The sequence below is a fragment of the Cetorhinus maximus genome, chromosome 18 (genome assembly GCF_964194155.1).
Source record: "Cetorhinus maximus chromosome 18, sCetMax3.hap1.1, whole genome shotgun sequence".
In the NCBI taxonomy this organism is placed as follows: domain Eukaryota; kingdom Metazoa; phylum Chordata; class Chondrichthyes; order Lamniformes; family Cetorhinidae; genus Cetorhinus; species Cetorhinus maximus.
In genome coordinates, this window is record NC_135896.1 from 45,370,315 (window position 1) to 45,389,048 (window position 18,734).

An 18,734-nucleotide genomic window follows, 5' to 3' on the forward strand; every position below is an offset into this window, starting at 1 on the left:
AAAACAAGGTTGAATTCCCAGGGACCAATGGAAAGGAATTGCATTTCAAGATTTCAAGGCTTAAGACTTTTACTGTAACAACAAACTAAAAGCGACATTAACTAAATAATACCCAGTGGACAACTCATTATCTAAACGACAGAAAGATAACCCTCGTTAATATCTTAATGCAACAATAATCCAATGCTGCATGTAAATATATAATACAGCACACTTTCCACAGAATTACACTCCTTATAAGAAACAGTCCACAGTTACTCCCAGCTTCCAATGGGTTCATGTTTCCCCGCTTCTCTGAGTCAGAACGTGCCCAGACTGTCAAAAGGTTCTTCCCTCAGTTTTCGGGGAATTCCCAAACTGAGTACCAGTAATAATGTCTACTCCAATGATTTCTCCTCCTGGCCTCACCAGGGAAAATCTTCCAGAGTCGTTAGATTGACACAGGAGGCATCTTTTCAACCAGAGACCACCCTTCCTCCCACGTTCAGCCTGGTAGCTCACCAAGGATCAGCAGCTTTCTCCTCTCTGCTGCCCACACCAGCTGCAGCCCTTTGTCTCTGAGAGACCTCTTTCTTTCAGTCCAAAATGCTCAGAGGCAGAAAGTCTGTTCCTAGTCAGTCTAGCTGCTCTCGTTTTTGTTTTCAGGTTGAAATGCATTTCAACAGCTCTGGCCTGGGCCCTTACACCCCACGGTAACCAAGCCATACAGGCCTGTTGTCAAATAGATGCCTTACCAGATCACAAGACTCTCTTTACTGCTCCATTTTACCTTGAATTAAAGAAACAGTCCAAAACATAACCATCTTATAAAACCTCACATTCCTAACAAATTAAAATACTGACTGACCTGGCAGTCCACAGCGAGGTTGACCAGTTCCAGGTGATGTCCTAGTCCCAGAAATTTCCTGTCCCCTTTCATCCACACACCAGCAGTAGCCTGTACTGCCGTGACATTGCAGAGGCCTGAAGTTCCCTTCTTCATCGCACTCAGGGATGTAGAGTCCAACAATAGGTTCAGATCCACGCAGGTTCAGCTCTGCTTCCAGTCTCTCTCGGTGCTGTTCACAAACAGTCTTTGGTCTTTCATTGGTTGCTAATCAAACAAAAAGAGAATGGTTTTGGAACTACTATAAAATAAAAGTACAAATCTCTCAGGTTGTAACTTCGGCTGGTATTTTCCAGTCCCTCACGCCAGCGGGATCTTCCTGTCCCACGGATGTGAACAGACATTTCGATGGCTTGCCGGCCCCACCAAGGGGGAACCCGCTGTGAGGAGCTGGAAAAATCTGGCCCTCTTTTCTCGTATGCTGCTTGTTGTTACCGGTCGATTTAAATGAAAGAAAATATACCTAAGGCATTTTACATTTCAAAAGTAAGAGATTTAACTTTGCTCATATGTTTAATTTCTCACCTCAAATTGATCTCAATTCTACCATCACCAGAGATACACTTGTACCCATAAGAATTTAGTATTTTCAATTAGTGTTCTACAGTTTATTGCTGACATAGCCATAGATTTTTGTTAAAACTTGTTATGATCCCCATAGGCACAAATAACTCAAAACAAGATTGAATTCCCAGGGACCAATGGAAAGGAATTGCATGACAAGATTTCAAGGCTTAAGACTTTTACTGTAACAACAAACTAAAAGCGACATTAACTAAATAATACCCAGTGGACAACTCATTATCTAAACGACAGAAAGATAACCCTCGTTAATATCTTAATGCAACAATAATCCAATGCTGCATGTAAATATATAATAAAGCACACTTTCCACAGAATTACACTCCTTATAAGAAACAGTCCACAGTTACTCCCAGCTTCCAATGGGTTCACCTTTCCCCGCTTCTCTGAGTCAGAACGTGCCCTGACTGTCAAAAGGCTCTTCCCTCAGTTTTCGGAGAATTCCCAAACTGAGTACCAGTAATAATGTCTACTCCAATGATTTCTCCTCCTGGCCTCACCAGGGAAAATCTTCCAGAGTCGTTAGATTGACACAGGAGGCATCTTTTCAACCAGAGACCACCCTTCCTCCCACGTTCAGCCTGGTAGCTCACCAAGAATCAGCAGCTTTCTCCTCTCTGTGGCCCACACCAGCTGCAGCCCTTTGTCTCTGAGAGACCTCTTTCTTTCAGTCCAAAATGCTCAGAGGCAGAAAGTCTGTTCCTAGTCAGTCTAGCTGCTCTCGTTTTTGTTTTCAGGTTGAAATACATTTCAACAGCCTCTGGCCTGGGCCCTTAAACCCCATGGTAACCAAGCCATACAGGCCTGTTGTCAAATAGATGCCTTACCAGATCACAAGACTCTCTTTACTGCTCCATTTTACCTTGAATTAATGAAACAGTCCAAAACGTAATCATCTTATAAAACCTCACATTCCTAACAAATTAAAATACTCACTGACCTGGCAGTCCACAGCGAGGTTGACCAGTTCCAGGTGATGTCCTAGTCCCAGAAATTTCCTGTCCCCTTTCATCCACACACCAGCAGTAGCCTGTACTGCCGTGACATTGCAGAGGCCTGAAGTTCCCTTCTTCATCGCACTCAGGGATGTAGAGTCCAACAATAGGTTCAGATCCACGCAGGTTCAGCTCTGCTTCCAGTCTCTCTCGGTGCTGTTCACAAACAGTCTTTGGTCTTTCATTGGTTGCTAATCAAACAAAAAGAGAATGGTTTTGGAACTACTATAAAATAAAAGTACAAATCTCTCAGGTTGTAACTTCGGCTGGTATTTTCCAGTCCCTCACGCCAGCGGGATCTTCCTGTCCCACGGATGTGAACAGACATTTCGATGGCTTGCCGGCCCCACCAAGGGGGAACCCGCTGTGAGGAGCTGGAAAATTCTGGCCCTCTTTTCTCGTATGCTGCTTGTTGTTACCGGTCGATTTAAATGAAAGAAAATATACCTAAGGCATTTTACATTTCAAAAGTAAGAGATTTAACTTTGCTCATATGTTTAATTTCTCACCTCAAATTGATCTCAATTCTACCATCACCAGAGATACACTTGTACCCATAAGAATTTAGTATTTTCAATTAGTGTTCTACAGCTTATTGCTGACATAGCCATAGATTTTTGTTAAAACTTGTTATGATCCCCATAGGCACAAATAACTCAAAACAAGGTTGAATTCCCAGGGACCAATGGAAAGGAATTGCATGACAAGATTTCAAGGCTTAAGACTTTTACTGTAACAACAAACTAAAAGCAACATTAACTAAATAATACCCAGTAGACAACTCATACTCTAAACGACATTAAAGATAACCCTCGTTAATGTCTTAATGCAACAATAATCCAACGTCGCATATGTATACATTACAGCACACTTTCCACAGAATTACACTCCTTATAAGAAACAGTCCACAGTTACTCCCAGCTTCCAATGGGTTCACGTTTCCCCGCTTCTCTGAGTCAGAACGTGCCCTGACTGTCAAAAGGCTCTTCCCTCAGTTTTCGGAGAATTCCCAAACTGAGTACCAGCAATAATGTCTACTCCAATAATTTCTCCTCCTGGCCTCAGCAGGGAAAATCTTTCAGAGTCGTTAGATTGACACAGGAGGCATCTTTTCAACCAGAGACCACCCTTCCTCCCACGTTCAGCCTGGTAGCTCACCGAGGATCAGCAACTTTCTCCTCTCTGCGGCCCACACCAGCTGCAGCCCTTTGTATCTGTGAGACCTCTCTTTCCCTCTATCTTTCTGTCCAAAAAGCTCAGAGGCAGAAAGTCTGTTTCTAGTCAGTCTAGTTGATCTCAGTTTTCAGGTTGAAATGCATTTCAACAGCCTCTGGCCTAGGCCCTTACACCCCATGGTAACCAAGCCATACAGGCCTGTTGTCAAATAGACGCCTTACCAGATCACATGACTCTCTTTACTGCTCCATTTTACCTTGAATTAAAGAAACAGTCCAAAACGTAATCATCTTATAAAACTTCGCATTCCTAACAAATGAGGGGTGCATCTGTCAACAGCATGCTGTCCCCGATGATGTAACCGGAAGTGGGCACCACTTCTGATCTCTTGCTTTTTCCCCATTTCCCATGTGATTGCAATTGAAATTTAAAGTACTGCTGGCATGCATGGAGACACATGTGATCACGCGGTGGGGGAAGCTTTTCAGTGGTAACACCCACTGTCAGCTGACAATGCAGCAGCTACGGGCAGGCTATAAAAGAGTCTCCTGGTCAAACAGTGAGGCTCTGCATCACAGTCACAACTTTCCTGCCAATTCCATTGCCATTATCATAAGACTTACTAAGAGCACAAAGGTGGCACAGGTATTTTCAAATTTAAATTTCAATTGCAAATATTTCACATTACTTTGGTTTCACTTTATTCATGTATTCATCATTGTTATTTGTTGAGACTAGCTTAGGCAGAGGGTAAAATGGATTGGCATACCTCATAGTTGGCACACCTTGATGGTTACAGGGAGTTAGGAGCGTTTCCTTTATTGCAGAAGAAACAATGTTGTGTTTTTTTTTGTTCACTCTTTATTGAATGTTCATGTTATTATCCAGTGTTGTACTCGTCACTCTGTGGGACATGGCTGAACTTGCAGGCTCAGCTGGCCCTCCCTTCTACACATTGTAAAGGACATTGTCTGAGATCACTCTCAGTGGGGATAATTGAAATGTTGTAGGTGACCAGGAAGCCCTGTAAGGACTCTGACAGCCAACTCCCTGAGATGGACACACATTTGGACAGTACTGACTCTGCCCTTTAGGCCCCTCATTTTCTTACCTTGACTGGCTGTTCCCACCAAACTTGCCACCATACCTGGAACATCAAACCCCCCCCACTTCACTCTTCCATGTCCCTAACCCCGCCCACTGTCCTCCATTGGATCCCTCTTCCATTCCTCAAATCCCCTGACCCCACCCTCTGTCCAATCCTGGATCCCTCTTATCTCCTTCCTGACCCCAAGCCCACTCCACGCCATCCCCCTCACCACTGACTCGCCCTTGCCCATCCTGAGTCTCCATGCAAGCTGCCATTCTCCTGATTCCCTCCCTTTGTGCCATAGAGTTCAACAAGGAAAATCACTGACCACACATGACTGCACAAAGCCGAATCGCCATCTTTAAACAAACGTGAATCGGGTGGCACGAGATTCTCGTGCGCCGTTGACTTTATCTTGAAGGTAGGGCGTAATTAAAACAAATTTCATGCTAATGAGTATTCATGCCATGCAAATGTGTGACAAGTGTGAAGCTGCCAGAGGCAGGTGTGAGGCTCGACACCCTGCGAACATACTGCTGACCTTATCTCGGCATCTCAACCCGCCGTCAGGATATCGAAATTTTGCATCCTGCCTAATTCAGTCAGCATGTTTCCCCTCTCTTGCGGGGTTCATAAAATCCACCCCGTCCCCCTACAACCTCTATCAGCACCATTACACACTGCAGAAGTCGGATTTTCCATCAATGTTGTATAGTTTATTGCAGACACAACCCTAGATTTTTGTATCTATTTGGTGCATGTTCATTTTTGAGCATTATTATAGCAGCAATTATCTTGCAGGATTAAACTTGCTGGAGTATGATTGGAAAAGAAGTTTGCTTAGTAGAAGTGCTGGTGTAGGATTTATTTTACTGGAATAGAATAGGGGAGAAAAATTTGATGTCAGATGACTTTGTATGCAGAGGGATTTAGCAGTCCTCGTACATGTTTCTCCAAGCTCCAAGTTAGACTCACAAAAAAAAGTAAACTCTGAACTCCTCATTTTTTACAACAACACTGATCATTTAGCTTAATTAAAATACTGACTGACCTGACTGTCCACACTGTGGTTGACCAGTTCCAGGTGGTGTCCTAGTCCCAGAAATTTCCTGTCCCCTTTCATCCACACACCAGCAGTAGCCTGTGCTGCCGTGACATTGCAGAGGCCTGAAGTTCCCACCTTCATCACACTCAGGGATATGGAGTCCAACAAGAGATTGAGATCCACGCAGCCTCAGCTCTGTTTGCAGTCTCTCTCGGTGCTGTTCACAAACAGTCTTTGGTTGTTCAATGGGTTCTAAACAAACAAAAAGAAACTTTTATGAAACAAGAAGATAAATCACTCAAATTGGGTCATGTAACATTGATTTCTTGTCTATTGTCAGCAGTTGCATTATAGAAAAAAATTCATAGTTAAGCCAACACATTTTAACGTGCAATATAACCGATGTTCATTTTCTCAATTGGTTTCCACCATTATCACCACCAGGGTTACAACAGTAAACAATACAAATCCGATTTTCAATGGATGATATAAAGTTTATTGCAGACACTACCTGGATTTTTATCTGTCATTGGAAAAATGTTCTTTTGTTAGCATTATTATGAGGAACCATTATAACAGCACTCACAAAATTATTTTTCACGGAGTGAATTGGAAATAATTTTCTTTGGTAGAATGTAATTGTGTATGATTAATTTACTGGAATGTAATAGGGAAGAAAGTTGATGTCAGATGGTTTTATGCAAAGAGATTTGGAAGTCCTGGTGCATGAAACACAGGACGTTATTGTGCAGGTACCGCACAATTGGAAAGGCCAATAGAATGCTTTGCCTTTATTGCAAGGAGGTTGGTGTATTAGAGTTACGAAATAATGCTTGAGTAGGACATTGGTGAGACCACAGTTGAAAAATGAGGAGTTCAAAGGCAATTTAATTTTTTTTTTGGGAGCATAACTTGGAGCTTGGAGAAACACATGGGTGAAATTTATAGAAGCTGGTTATCATGAGATCAGCTGATATAGTCATCTGTTATCTCCTGTATTTACATAGTGCCTACTCGCGACAGTTGAAGTATTGGGTAAGGCTTTACTCACCTTACCCACGAAGTATATACTTGCCTTGAAGGTGGTGTAATGGAGGTTCATTAGATTGATTCCTGGGATAAGAGAGCTGTCCTTTGAGAAGAGATGGAGTAAAATGGACCTAATTGCTTTGGGGTTTAGAATAATAAGATGTGATCTCATTGAACCATACAAAATTCTTAATGGCTTTTCAGGTAGGTGTGAGAGGCTCTTTCCTAAGACTGGTGAGTCTAGAACTTGGGGACCTAGCAACAGGATAAGGGATGGCCATTTAGGACTGAGATGAGGAGAATTCTCTTCACTCAGTGAGTTGTTAATCTTTGGAATTCTCTTCCCCAGAGCACTACGGATACACATTTAATGGGTATTTCAAGACTGAAATCTGTAGATTTTTAGGCACTAATGGAATCAAGGGATGTGGGAAAAAGGCAGGAAAATTGAGTTAATTTAGAAGTTCAGTCTTGATCTTATTGAATGGCCAAATAGGCTCGAGGAGCCATTTGGCCTAACCCTGCTCCTATTTCTTATGTGTTTACAATGGTTTTAGTAAGTAGCTAAAATTTTATTTAAAACATTTTTGATTTCTCTGTTTTTACATTCATCTGTTACTTTTCTGATTATTTTTATTTAATCCTTTATTCATACATATATTGTGTATTACATCTCCTTCTGAATCTTAGAGCAGAATTTTCCCGCCATCGGGGGGGGATGTTCAGGAGCGGGTGCGCCTCCGATCGGCGACCCTGATTGGGGGCACGCCGCCATTTTACGTGGGTGGGCCAATTAAGGCCCGCCCACCGTGACATCCGCAAGGAAGCGCTATGTGCTCCCTGTGTGGGCGGGGGGAGATTCCCTGAGCGGGCGGGGGGGAGATTCCCTGAGCGGGCGGGGGGAGATTCCCTGAGCGGGCGGGGGGAGATTCCCTGAGCGGGCGGGGGGAGATTCCCTGAGCGGGCGGGGGGAGATTCCCTGAGCGGGCGGGGGGAGATTCCCTGAGCCGAGGGTGCACTCTTTTGCGCATGAATATTGAAAATTGAAACGGGGCGGGGTGATGTAGGGAGTTCCGCCCGACGTCATCCCGCATCATTTTACGTGTCAGTGAGCGGGCCCTGCCCCCGCTTACCGACCGGGAAATCGTGGCCTTACAGTGTAGATATACTAGTCTGGAAATAAAGGGTGAATTAATTTGGTGAGAACAAGGAAGCCAGAGGCACAGCAGTAGAAAAGGAAGATCAGTTGACATGAAGGAGTATGAGGGTAATGTGAGCTGGGTGACAACCAAAGAGAATGATGGGAGAGATGGGGGGGTAATAATCAGGAAGGATAATCAGACTTTTTGGATAGAAATGGATGTGGTCAGACCTTTTGTTCCAGTCACACTTACAGCACAATACCAAACAATAGTGATAGGCACTACGTACACACAGGAAATAAGAGATGACCAAATCAGCTATTTCCATGATAACCAGCTTCTGTGAATTACACCCGGGTGTTTCTCCAAGCTCCAAATTAGAGTCATTTACAGCATAGAAGGAGGCCTTTCGGTCTATCGAGTTCATGCAGTCTCTCCTTGGAGCAACTCAATCAGTCCCACTCTCCAGCTTGACCCCATAACTCTGCACATTTTTTTTGCTTCAAGGGCCCATCCAATTTCCATTTGAAATCATTGGTTGTTTCCATTTCCACCATCCTCATAGGCAGCGAGTTCCAGGTCATTGCCACTCACTGTGTAAAAACGTTCCTCCTCAGATTTCTCCTGCACCTTTTGCCCAAAACCTTAAATCTGTGTCCCCGAGTCCTTGTATCATTAGCTAATGGGAACAATTTTCCCTTATCTACGTATCCAAACCTGCCATAATCTTGTACACCTCTAAAAAATCTCCTCTCAATCTCCTCTGCTCCCAGGAGAACAATCTTACTTTTCCAGCTAGCTTGCTACCACCACAAACACATCCTGCAGGTCTGCGCACAGTTTCCAGGAAGTGTCCACGACTTCGACATTCTCAGTCGGTCACAGATCCCTGGAGTCTTCCAGGGTCCACAGAGGCTGAAGCGTTGGCTCCTCAAGGACCATGGCTACCCGCAGAGGACCTGGCTGATGACACCCTCAGACTGCAGCAGGGCGAAGAAATAACAAGGCTCATGCTGCAACTCACAACTTGGTGGAACAAACCATCGGGATGTTGAAAATGAGGTTCCGGTGCCTGGACTGGTCTGCTGGAGCCCTGCAATACAGTCCACAGAGGATGTCACGCATTGTTGACACCTGCTGCGCCCTTTACAACCTGGCGCTGCAACAGGGAGAGGAGCTGGCTGAGGAGGAGATAGAGGAGCGGAGGTCTCCTCCGATGAGGAGGATGCCGATGGGCTGGGGGTGAGGAGGTCCTCGAAGGCGACGATGACGGGGGTGAGGCCCTTGGACTGGCCAGATGTGGTAGGCACACTCAGAAGGCCGGCATAGCTGCTAGCTTTATGGAGGATGATGATGACACGCAGTGAGGAGACACCATAGATCCTCACAGTGCATCTATGAATGTTTGACTCCAGTCTGGCTTATGGCAATGCACATACCCCCTGTGATAATGCTCCTGTCATGGAGAGGCAGTGGAGGCCCTAATAGTCACTCAAATCCGGGAAGATGATGATGACACGCCATGAGGACACTCCATAGATCTTCACATAGCCTCTAAGCATGTCGGACTCCTGTTTGGCCGAGGGCAGCTCACTTGCGCTCTGTGATCAGGGTCATATCATGGAGATGCAGCCATGAAACTTTAAAAGCATCTGATCCTTTGTCTTCCTTCAGCACCTGACCCCTTTAGGAGCACAGTGTCACTGGTCAGAGATGCTGAAGAGATGGGGGCCAGCCCCACCTTAAAGCTGCTGAGAGCAGACAGAGAGAATGTTCTGTGAGTGATGCCTGCCCACGACATTCTGGCAGCAATGACAAGCACCATCGAGGTGCATGCATCAGTAATGTTTCCAGGGAGTGTGAGGCCGGACCATCACTTCGGTCTGAAGGCTGCGCAGAGCATAGGGAAGAAGCCTTGGACTGAGACACCTGTCTTGATCTTGTGCAGAAAGATTTCACATCTGAGTGACACGAGCACTGCTCATCAGAACAAGGAACCATAGGCAGGGAGACGTTCTTGGGAGTTCATCGACAATAGTGAACATCATGTACAATTGATTGACACCCACGCCCTGGCTGTGCAATTACATCTTCTTAATCCGGGGTCGAGTTCTGGTCATAAACCAGCTGATTGCCGCCATGCTGTTGTACCGGCTGGTCACTTTGACCCCTCCCCCGGACTTTGTCACGAAAATCCAGAGAATGCTCGTCGACTTCTTCTGGGACGAAAGATTGCACTGGATCGCTGCTGAGGTTCTGAGTCTCCCGCTTAGGGAGGGCGGTCAGGCGCTGGTGTGCCTTTGCACCCAGGTGGCGACTTTCCGCCTTCAGGCCCTGCAGCGATACCTTTACGTTGAGCCCGCTCCGAGATGGTGTGCCCTGGCGACGTATTTCTTCTGCCAGGTGCACGGCCTAGATTACAATGTGCAGCTCCTGTTTATAGAGCTGAGGGGCCTTCGTGGCTCCTTGCAGGCGTTGCCAGTCTTTTACCAGGACCTGATCAAAGTCTGGAACATGGTCGCCTCGTGACGCAGCTCTCCCCTGAAGCAGCTGGAGACACTTCCTACCCTCAAAAACAAATTAAAGACTCTTTGAACTCATTCTTTGCTAAAAGGTCGATCATTTTGCTTAATTAAAATACTGACTGACCTGGCTGTTCACACTGTGGTTGACCAGTACCAGGTGGTGTCCTAGTCCCAGAAATTTCCTGTCCCCTTTCATCCACACACCAGCAGTAGCCTGTGCTGCCGTGACATTGCAGAGTCCTGAAGTTCCCTTCTCCATCGCACTCAGGGATATGGAGTCCAACAAGAGGTTGAGATCCACGCAGCCTCAGCTCTGTTTGCAGTCTCTCTCGGTGCTGTTCACAAACAGTCTTTGGACGTTCAATGTGTTCTAATTAAACAGACAGAAACAAATACAAAAAAATGCATAAATGTCTCAAACTGTCATGTAACATCATTTCTTCTGCACTCCTGGTGTCACCAGTCTATTTATAGGAAAGAAATTATATCTAAGCCAATACATGTTAACATATTTCACGCCTGATTGTCTTAATCATCACTTCAAATTACTTCCGTTTCTAACACAACCAGGGAACCATCTGTACACAGCAGAATTCAGGTTTGCAATGAGTGTTAATACGTTTATTGCAGACCCTACCCCAGATTTCTGTATCTGTAATTTGATATATGTCCTTTTATGAGTATTGTTGTGAGGAACTGTGATATCAGCAATATTCTCGCAGAAATATTCTTCCTGGAATGTAACAGAAAACAATTTTCTTTGGTAGAATGTAAATGTGTATGATTAATTTACTGGAATTCAATAGGGAAGAACATTGACGTCAGATGATTTTGTGCAAAGAGATTTAGAAGCCCTTGTACATGAAACACAGGACATTACTGTGCACGTACAGCACACAATTGGGAGGCCAATAGAATGTTCCCGTTTATTGCAAGGTGGTTGGAGTACAAGAGGAAGGAAATCTTGTTTATAGAGGATATTGGTGGGACGACAGTACTATTTGGAGTTTTACTCTCCTTCCTCATGAAAGATTCATTTGCCTCGGGGTTGGTGCAATGAAGGTTTACTAGATTGATTCCTGGGAAGAAGTCTTTTGAGAAGAGATTGGGCAGAATGGGCACAATTGCTTTGGCGCTTAGAACAATAATAGGTGATCTCATTGAACCACAGAACATTCGTAAGGGCTTCACAGGTAGATGTGAGTGGCTGGTCTGTGTAGAATTTGGGGTCCTAGCAACAGGATAAGGGATTGGCCATTTAGGACTGAGATGGGGAGAACTCTCTTCACTCAGTGAATTGTTAATCTTTGGAATTCTTTTCCCCAGAGCACTATGGATACACATTTAATGGGCATTTCAAGACTGAAATCTGTAGATTTTTAGGCACTAATGGAATCAAGGGATGTGGGAAAAAGGCAGGAAAATTGAGTTAATTTAGAAGTTAAGTCTTGATCTTATTGAATGGCCAAACAGGCTCGAGGAGCCATTTGGCCTAACCCTGCTCCTATTTCTTATGTGTTTACAATGGTTTTAGTGAGCAATTAAAATTTTATTTTTAAAATATTTGATTTCTCTGTTTTTGCATTCATCTGTTACTTTTCCAATTATTTTTATTTAACCTTTATTCGTACATATATTGTGTATTACATCTACTTCTGAATCTTAGAGTGAAGATATACTAATCTGCAAAATTTGAGTAAATGGTGAATTAATTTGGTGAGAACAAGGAAGCCAGAGGCACAGCAGTAGAAAAGGGAGATCAGTTGACATGAAGGAGTATGAGGGTAATGTGAGCTGGGAGACAACCAAAGAGAATGATGGGAGAGATGGGGGGGAATAATCAGGAAGGATAATCAGACTTTTTGGATAGAAATGGATGTGGTCAGACCTTTTGTTCCCGTCACACTTACAGCACAATACCAAACAATAGTGATAGGCACTACGTACACACAGGAAATAAGAGATGACCAAATCAGCTATTTCCATGATAACCAGCTTCTGTGAATTACATCTGGGTGTTTCTCCAAGCTCCAAATTAGAGTCATTTACAGTGATGGAGTCATAGAGTCATTTACAGCACAGAAGGAGGCCATTGTTGCCCACTGAGCTCATGCAGTCTCTCCTTGGAACAATCCAGTCAGGCTGCTTCCCCATTCGATCCCTGTCGCCCTACAAGTTTATTTCCTTCAAGAGCCCATCAAATTTCCTTTTGTAATAATTGATTGTTTCCATGGGCAGTGAGTTCCAGGTCATTGCCACTCACTGTGTAAAAATGTTCCTCCTTATATTTCTCCTGCACCTTTTGCCCAAAGCCTTAAACCTGTGTCCCCTAATCCTTGTATCATCAGCTAATGGGAACAGTGTTTCCTTATCTACGTATCCAAACCTGCCATAATCTTGTACACCTCTAACAAATCTCTTCTCAATCTCCTTTGCTCCCAGGAGAATAATCCCACTTTTCCAACCTAACCTTGTAACGAAAATTCACCATCCCTGGAACCATTTTGGTGAATCATCTCTGCACTCTCTGAAGGGCCCTCACATCCTTCCTAAAGTGTGGTGACCAGAACTGGATCCAATACTCTAGTTGGTGCCTAACCAGAGCTTTATACAGGTTCAGCATAACTTCCCTGCTTTTGTACTCAATACCTCTATTTATGAAACCCGATCGGCGGGATTTTCCGCACCCGCCCTGCCATCGTGATCTTCCGGTCCCACTGCAAGTCAATGGACTTCTGGCTGGGGCTCCGCCTCGCCCACAGCCAGTTCCACCCATGACATGGCCGGATAATTCCAGCCAAGATCACTTATGCTTTGCGAATCTCTCAATATGTCTTGCCACCTTCAAAGTTCAATTCAAATGCACACCAAGTCCCTCTGTTCCTGCACATTATTTGGGACTGTGTCATTGGGTGGAATTTAATGGAGCCCGCTGGAGTGGGCATGATGGCAGGGGGAATCAGGAGAATTGGCCGGGTGTCTCTGCATCTAATTCCCTGCAGCAGGAAAACCATCCTGCATTTTGGGGGGTGTGGGAAGGGCACCCGCTGGCAGTGGGATGTCAATCAGGCTTGTTAATGAGCTACTCGATTGCACTTAAATAGCATTGGGCCTCCTGAGAAAAGCAACACGGGGTTCCCACTAGCTCTCCCAACAGGCGGGCAGACCGTCACACAAACTAAATTCTGTTCATCAGTGTATTTTGCCTCTCCCTATCCCTTCTTCCAAAATACATCACCTCACAATTCTCTTTATTAAATTCAATCTGCTACTTGCCAACACATCCCACTAGCCTATCTATGTCAAATTTTGTGATTTGTATCATTCTCACTGTTTGCCTCTCCTCTGAGTTTGTTGACATCAGCAAATTTTGAAATTCTGCCATGTATTTCAAGATCCAATTAAGTTAGATGTAGCAAAAACAGCAGTGGTTCTAGCACTGGCCCTTGGGGAACAGCATTGATCATCCTCCAGTCTGAAAAATAACCATTTAGCATGATTCACTGTTCTCTATCCCTAAGCCAATTTCTTATCCAATTAGACACTGACCCTCCGGTGCAATGAGACTCAATTTTGTAAACCAGCTTTTTCTGTGGTACTCTATTAAAATTAAATAAAATCCATATCAACAACATCCACCGCATTTCCTTCATCACGTTTCTCTGTTATTTCATCAAAAAATTCAACTGGATAAGTCAAGAATGAGCTGCATTTTATAAAGCTGTGCTGGCTATGCTGCCCATGTGTCTGTTGATTTTTTCACTTGACTGTTGATTATTGTTTCTAAAACTTTACCCACTTTTAATGTCAAATGAACTGGTCTGCAGTGGACTGTCTAAACATTCTTCCTTGAATAAGGGTGCCACCTTTTTTTATTCTTCTATAGGATGTGAGAATTGCTGGCAAGGCCAGCATTTGTTGCCCATCCTGACTTGCCCTTCAACTGAGTGACTTGCTCGGCCATTTCAGAGGGCAGTTAAGAGTCAACCACACTGCTGTGGGTCTGGAATCACTTGCAGACCAGACCAGGTAATGAAAGCAGTTTTTACAACAATTGATGATAGTTGTCCTGGTCTGAGGCTGGCATTATATTTCAGGTTTTTATTAATAGCATTTAAATTCCATTAGCTGCCTTAGTGGGATTTGAGCCCATATCCTCAAAGCATGAGACTGGGTGTTGGGATTACTAGTCCAGTGACATCACCATTAAGGCACTGACTCCAGTGCTCACCTCTCTCAATTTATACTCTTTGCTATTGCCTCATGTGCTGTCACTTGCCCATTCATGACAGGATGTGGACTGCACTCCTTCAGGGTAACATCATTCCCAGCAGTCTCCAACACTGAGTTCGAGTTTGAGAGTGGCACACACCCCAAAGATTCCTGCATTTCCTGCTTCTTCCTATTCTTCCTGATGGTGACCCACCAACTATCCTGAACTGAGCTTGACTGGAGGGGTAGCCAGCTCCTGGAACCTACGATCCAGGAAACTCTCCTCTTCGCTGATGCCTGGCAATGACTCCGGTTGCCCCTCGAGCTCAAAAATCCTGAGCTTGAGCTGAAGCAGCTGGAGACACTTCCTACTCTCAAAAACAAATGAAGACTCTTTGAACTCCTGATTTTTCACTACAACATTGAACATTTTGCTTAATTAAAATACTGACTGACCTGGCTGTCCACATTGTGGCTGACCAGTTCCAGGTGGTGTACTAGTCCCAGGAATTTCCTGTCCCCTTTCATCCACACACCAACAGTAGCCTGTACTGCCATGACATTGCAGAGGCCTGAAGTTCCCTTCTTCATCGCACTCAGGGATATAGAGTCCAACAAGAGGTTCAGATCCATGCGGCCTCAGCTCTGCTTCCAGTCTCTCTCGGTGCTGTTCACAAACAGTCTTTGGACGTTCAATGTGTTCTAATTAAACAGGCAGAAAATGATTTGAAATGATTACAGAATAATGCACAAATGCCTCAACTTGTCATGTAACATCATTTCTTCTACACTGCTGGAGTCACCAGTCTATTTATAGGGAAGAAATGCTATCAATGCCAATACATTTTAACATTTTTCACATGTGATTGGCTTAATCATCACTTCAAATGGTTTCCAACTTTAACGCCACCAGGAATCCATCTGTACACAGCAGAATTCAAATTTGCAATGAGTGTTATCAAGGTTATTGCAGGCCCAACCCTAGGTTTATGTTTCTGTAGTCATTTGGTAGTACAGAACTTGAGTATTGCTGAAAAAAGAGACATATTGAAGGTTATCATTTTGCACTCATCAGGACACTTTGCAAGAATACCAATAAAAGGAGAAAGCAACAGTTTATACTGTATGTGAAGAGTGTGCTGATTGTTTGGCAAGTGGAGTCTGATTGGTAGAGGCATTGCCATGGAGAATGCACCAGTGATGGTGACTGACAGTTAATTGCCGAGCATTGTCTGAATTTAAACCAGGCAGCATCACCCTGATTGGTCAAGGCATTGCCCTGAGGAATGATTCAGCGAATGGCTGTCACTTATTTTGTTTAGCTGAAACAGGCGCAATGTGTGTTAATGTTCCTTCTGTCTGCAAAGAACAGCAGGGCCCTGTGTACTAATATATGTAGCTTCCAGTACATGCAAATGCGCCACATTGCGAGTCTGACTGACAATCTTAAATTGGTTATCAGCGTAATTCATAGCACACTGAGGATTATTTAGCAAATGTTGTCTAATCATGGAACCAATCTAAGTTGGACACTGTGCTTTGAGCTTTGTAAGCACAGGCTGGTTGGGTAGGATCTGTACCTTGCCCATTGCGAACAGTGGCTGGGACATGCTGTTTGATACGATCCGCCAGTCTTTGGGACATACAGCCTCCATACCTAGCATCACACTGGCACTGAAATTCATATACCACATTGCTCATTTGTGTGATAGGCAGAATGTCATTTTGGCTTGACAGTAACATCCTGTTAATGGTGAATACCACTCCTGTTGCTACTGTACATTAGCAGCGTAAAACAGCTAGCTTCACCTGTTGCTGCAATTGCGGTAGACCATGGTAGAGAATCCCCTGGCACATTTCTCAACTCGTACTTCAAGGAAAGGGAGTTCATTTGACTGCTCCATTTCAAAGGTGAATTTGAGTGCAGGATGGAGCCCATTAAGACATGTAAGGAAATGATTACATGCAGCTACGGATTTAAATAGAGCAGACGTATCGTCCACATATCGGAAATATGCGAGCAGCCGGACATCAGGTGTCATTCCATCGAAGAACGAACCCTCTCAATTCACAACGTCCACGTGTGTATGGGCTGTCCAAGACACACAAAGCTGATGTCCCTTTACACCATATCTTATCTATGACCGGTTCCGCACAGCATCAATTGGCCAACTGGTTGGGCGAATTGTTACAACCAGTTTTGACCAAGTTTTCCACATAGACAGTGAAGGATTCTTTCACATATGCGAAGGCCAAATAGGACTTGCATATCAATAGCAATACTGTGTCCATGTGCTCATTTGACATTGCTAGCCTATTCACCAATGTTCCATTTAAGGAAGCCATAGGTATTTGTGCTGCAGCACTATAACATGGCAATCTAGGCTTGCCACCGTTGCGTGAATCAGTATTCACTGAGCTTATGAACTTGGCAACTCACGCAGTTGAGTTCAATTTTAATGACGCCATGTATGCCCAACTAGATGTTGTTGTCATGGGATCCCCTCAAGGTCCAGCTCTCACAAATATCTTTGTTGGGTTCCATGAGAAATGTGTCTTTGATGGAATGACACCTAACCTCCTACCCCTCGCATATTTCTGATATGTTGGGTGATACGTTATTTAAATCCTATTTTTAAATCTATATTTAAATCCGCAGGTGCACGTAACAGTTTACTTACATGTCTTAATGGGCTCCATCCTGCGCTCAAATTCACCTATGAAATGGAGCAGACAAATGAACTCTGCTTCTTTGATGTACTATTTGAGAAATCTGCCAGTGGATTCTCTACCATGGTCTGCCATAGGCTTACCTTCACTGGTCAATATATGCGTTGGGATTCTTACAGTCCCACACACTATAAGATTGGTCTAATCGGCAACCTTGTAAATAGGGTCTGAGTCATTTGCTCACCATGCAAGCTTGATGCTGAAATAGGGCACATCAAAGACATCCTGCAGGATAATGGCTACACTGATCAGATCATTTCATGCTGTATATCATGCAAATTCATGAATGGGCCTAAGGCCGTCACCTTTGGCCCTGAAAAGTGCCCAGTCTACCTCAGATCATCCTGGAAGGGCAAGGCATCTCAAAAATGTCAGCAACAGGTGAAGCTAGCTGTTTCACGCTGCTACTGTGCAGTAGCAACATGAGTGGTATTCACCACTAATAGGATGCGGCCGTCAAACCAAAAATGCGTTCTGCCTATCACACAAATGAGCAATGTGGTGTATGAATTTCAGTGCCAGTGTGATGCTAGATATGTAGGCTGTATGGCCCAAAGACTGGCGGATCGTATCAAACAGCATGTTCCAGCCAGTGTTTGCAACGGGCAAGGTACCCAACTAGTCTGTGCTTACAAAACTCAAAACACAGTGTCTAACTTTAAATGTGATTTGGCGATTAGACAACATTTGCTAAGTACTCCTGAGTGTGCTAAGAATTACATTGACAACCAATTTAAGATTGTCAGTCGGGCATGTAGTGTGGCGCATTTGCGTGCACGGTAAGCTACATATTTTAATACACAGGGCCCTGTTCTTTGCAGACAGAAAAGACATGTACCCACCTGTTTCAGCTAAACAAAATAAGTGACAGCCACTCAGTGATTCATTCCTCAGGGCAATGACTTGACCAATCAGGGTGATGTTGCCTGGGTTAAACTTCAAACAATGCTTAGCAATTAACTGTCAGTCACCATCACTGGTGCATTCACCATGGCAACGCCTCGACCAATCAGAGTCCACTTGCCAACCAATCAGCACTCTCTTCACATACAGTATAAATTGTAGCTTTCCTCTTTTATTGGTATTTTTGCAAAGTGTCCCAGTAAGTGCAAGATGACAAGCTTTGACATGTATATATAATTGGATAAATATCCTTTTATGAGTATTGTTGTGAGGAACTGTTATATCTGCAATTTTCTCGCCGAAATATTCTTCCTGCAATGAAACTGCAAACAATTCTCTTTGGTAGAATGTAATTGTCTATGATTAATTTACTGGACAGTAAAAGGGAAAAAAATTGATGTCAGATGATTTCATGCAAA

General features: G+C 44.1%; 1 protein-coding gene across 17 annotated transcripts in view; it reads right to left on the minus strand.

Annotated features, from left to right (window-relative positions):
• Window positions 1-18,734, minus strand: part of nid2a (nidogen 2a (osteonidogen)) — a 174,824-nt gene that overhangs the window by 33,072 nt on the left and 123,018 nt on the right. For 14 of the 17 annotated variants that reach the window (XM_078562579.1, XM_078562589.1, XM_078562578.1 and 11 more), the window contains 5 exons: window positions 15,139-15,384; window positions 10,595-10,840; window positions 5,781-6,026; window positions 2,409-2,654; window positions 848-1,093 (listed from right to left, as the gene is read on the minus strand). In XM_078562579.1, the coding sequence (XP_078418705.1) occupies window positions 848-1,093; window positions 2,409-2,654; window positions 5,781-6,026; window positions 10,595-10,840; window positions 15,139-15,384 (1,230 nt within the window). The remainder of the gene's footprint in view (window positions 1-847; window positions 1,094-2,408; window positions 2,655-5,780; window positions 6,027-10,594; window positions 10,841-15,138; window positions 15,385-18,734) is intronic. The other 3 variants (XM_078562591.1, XM_078562587.1, XM_078562595.1) reach the window with 2 other exon arrangements.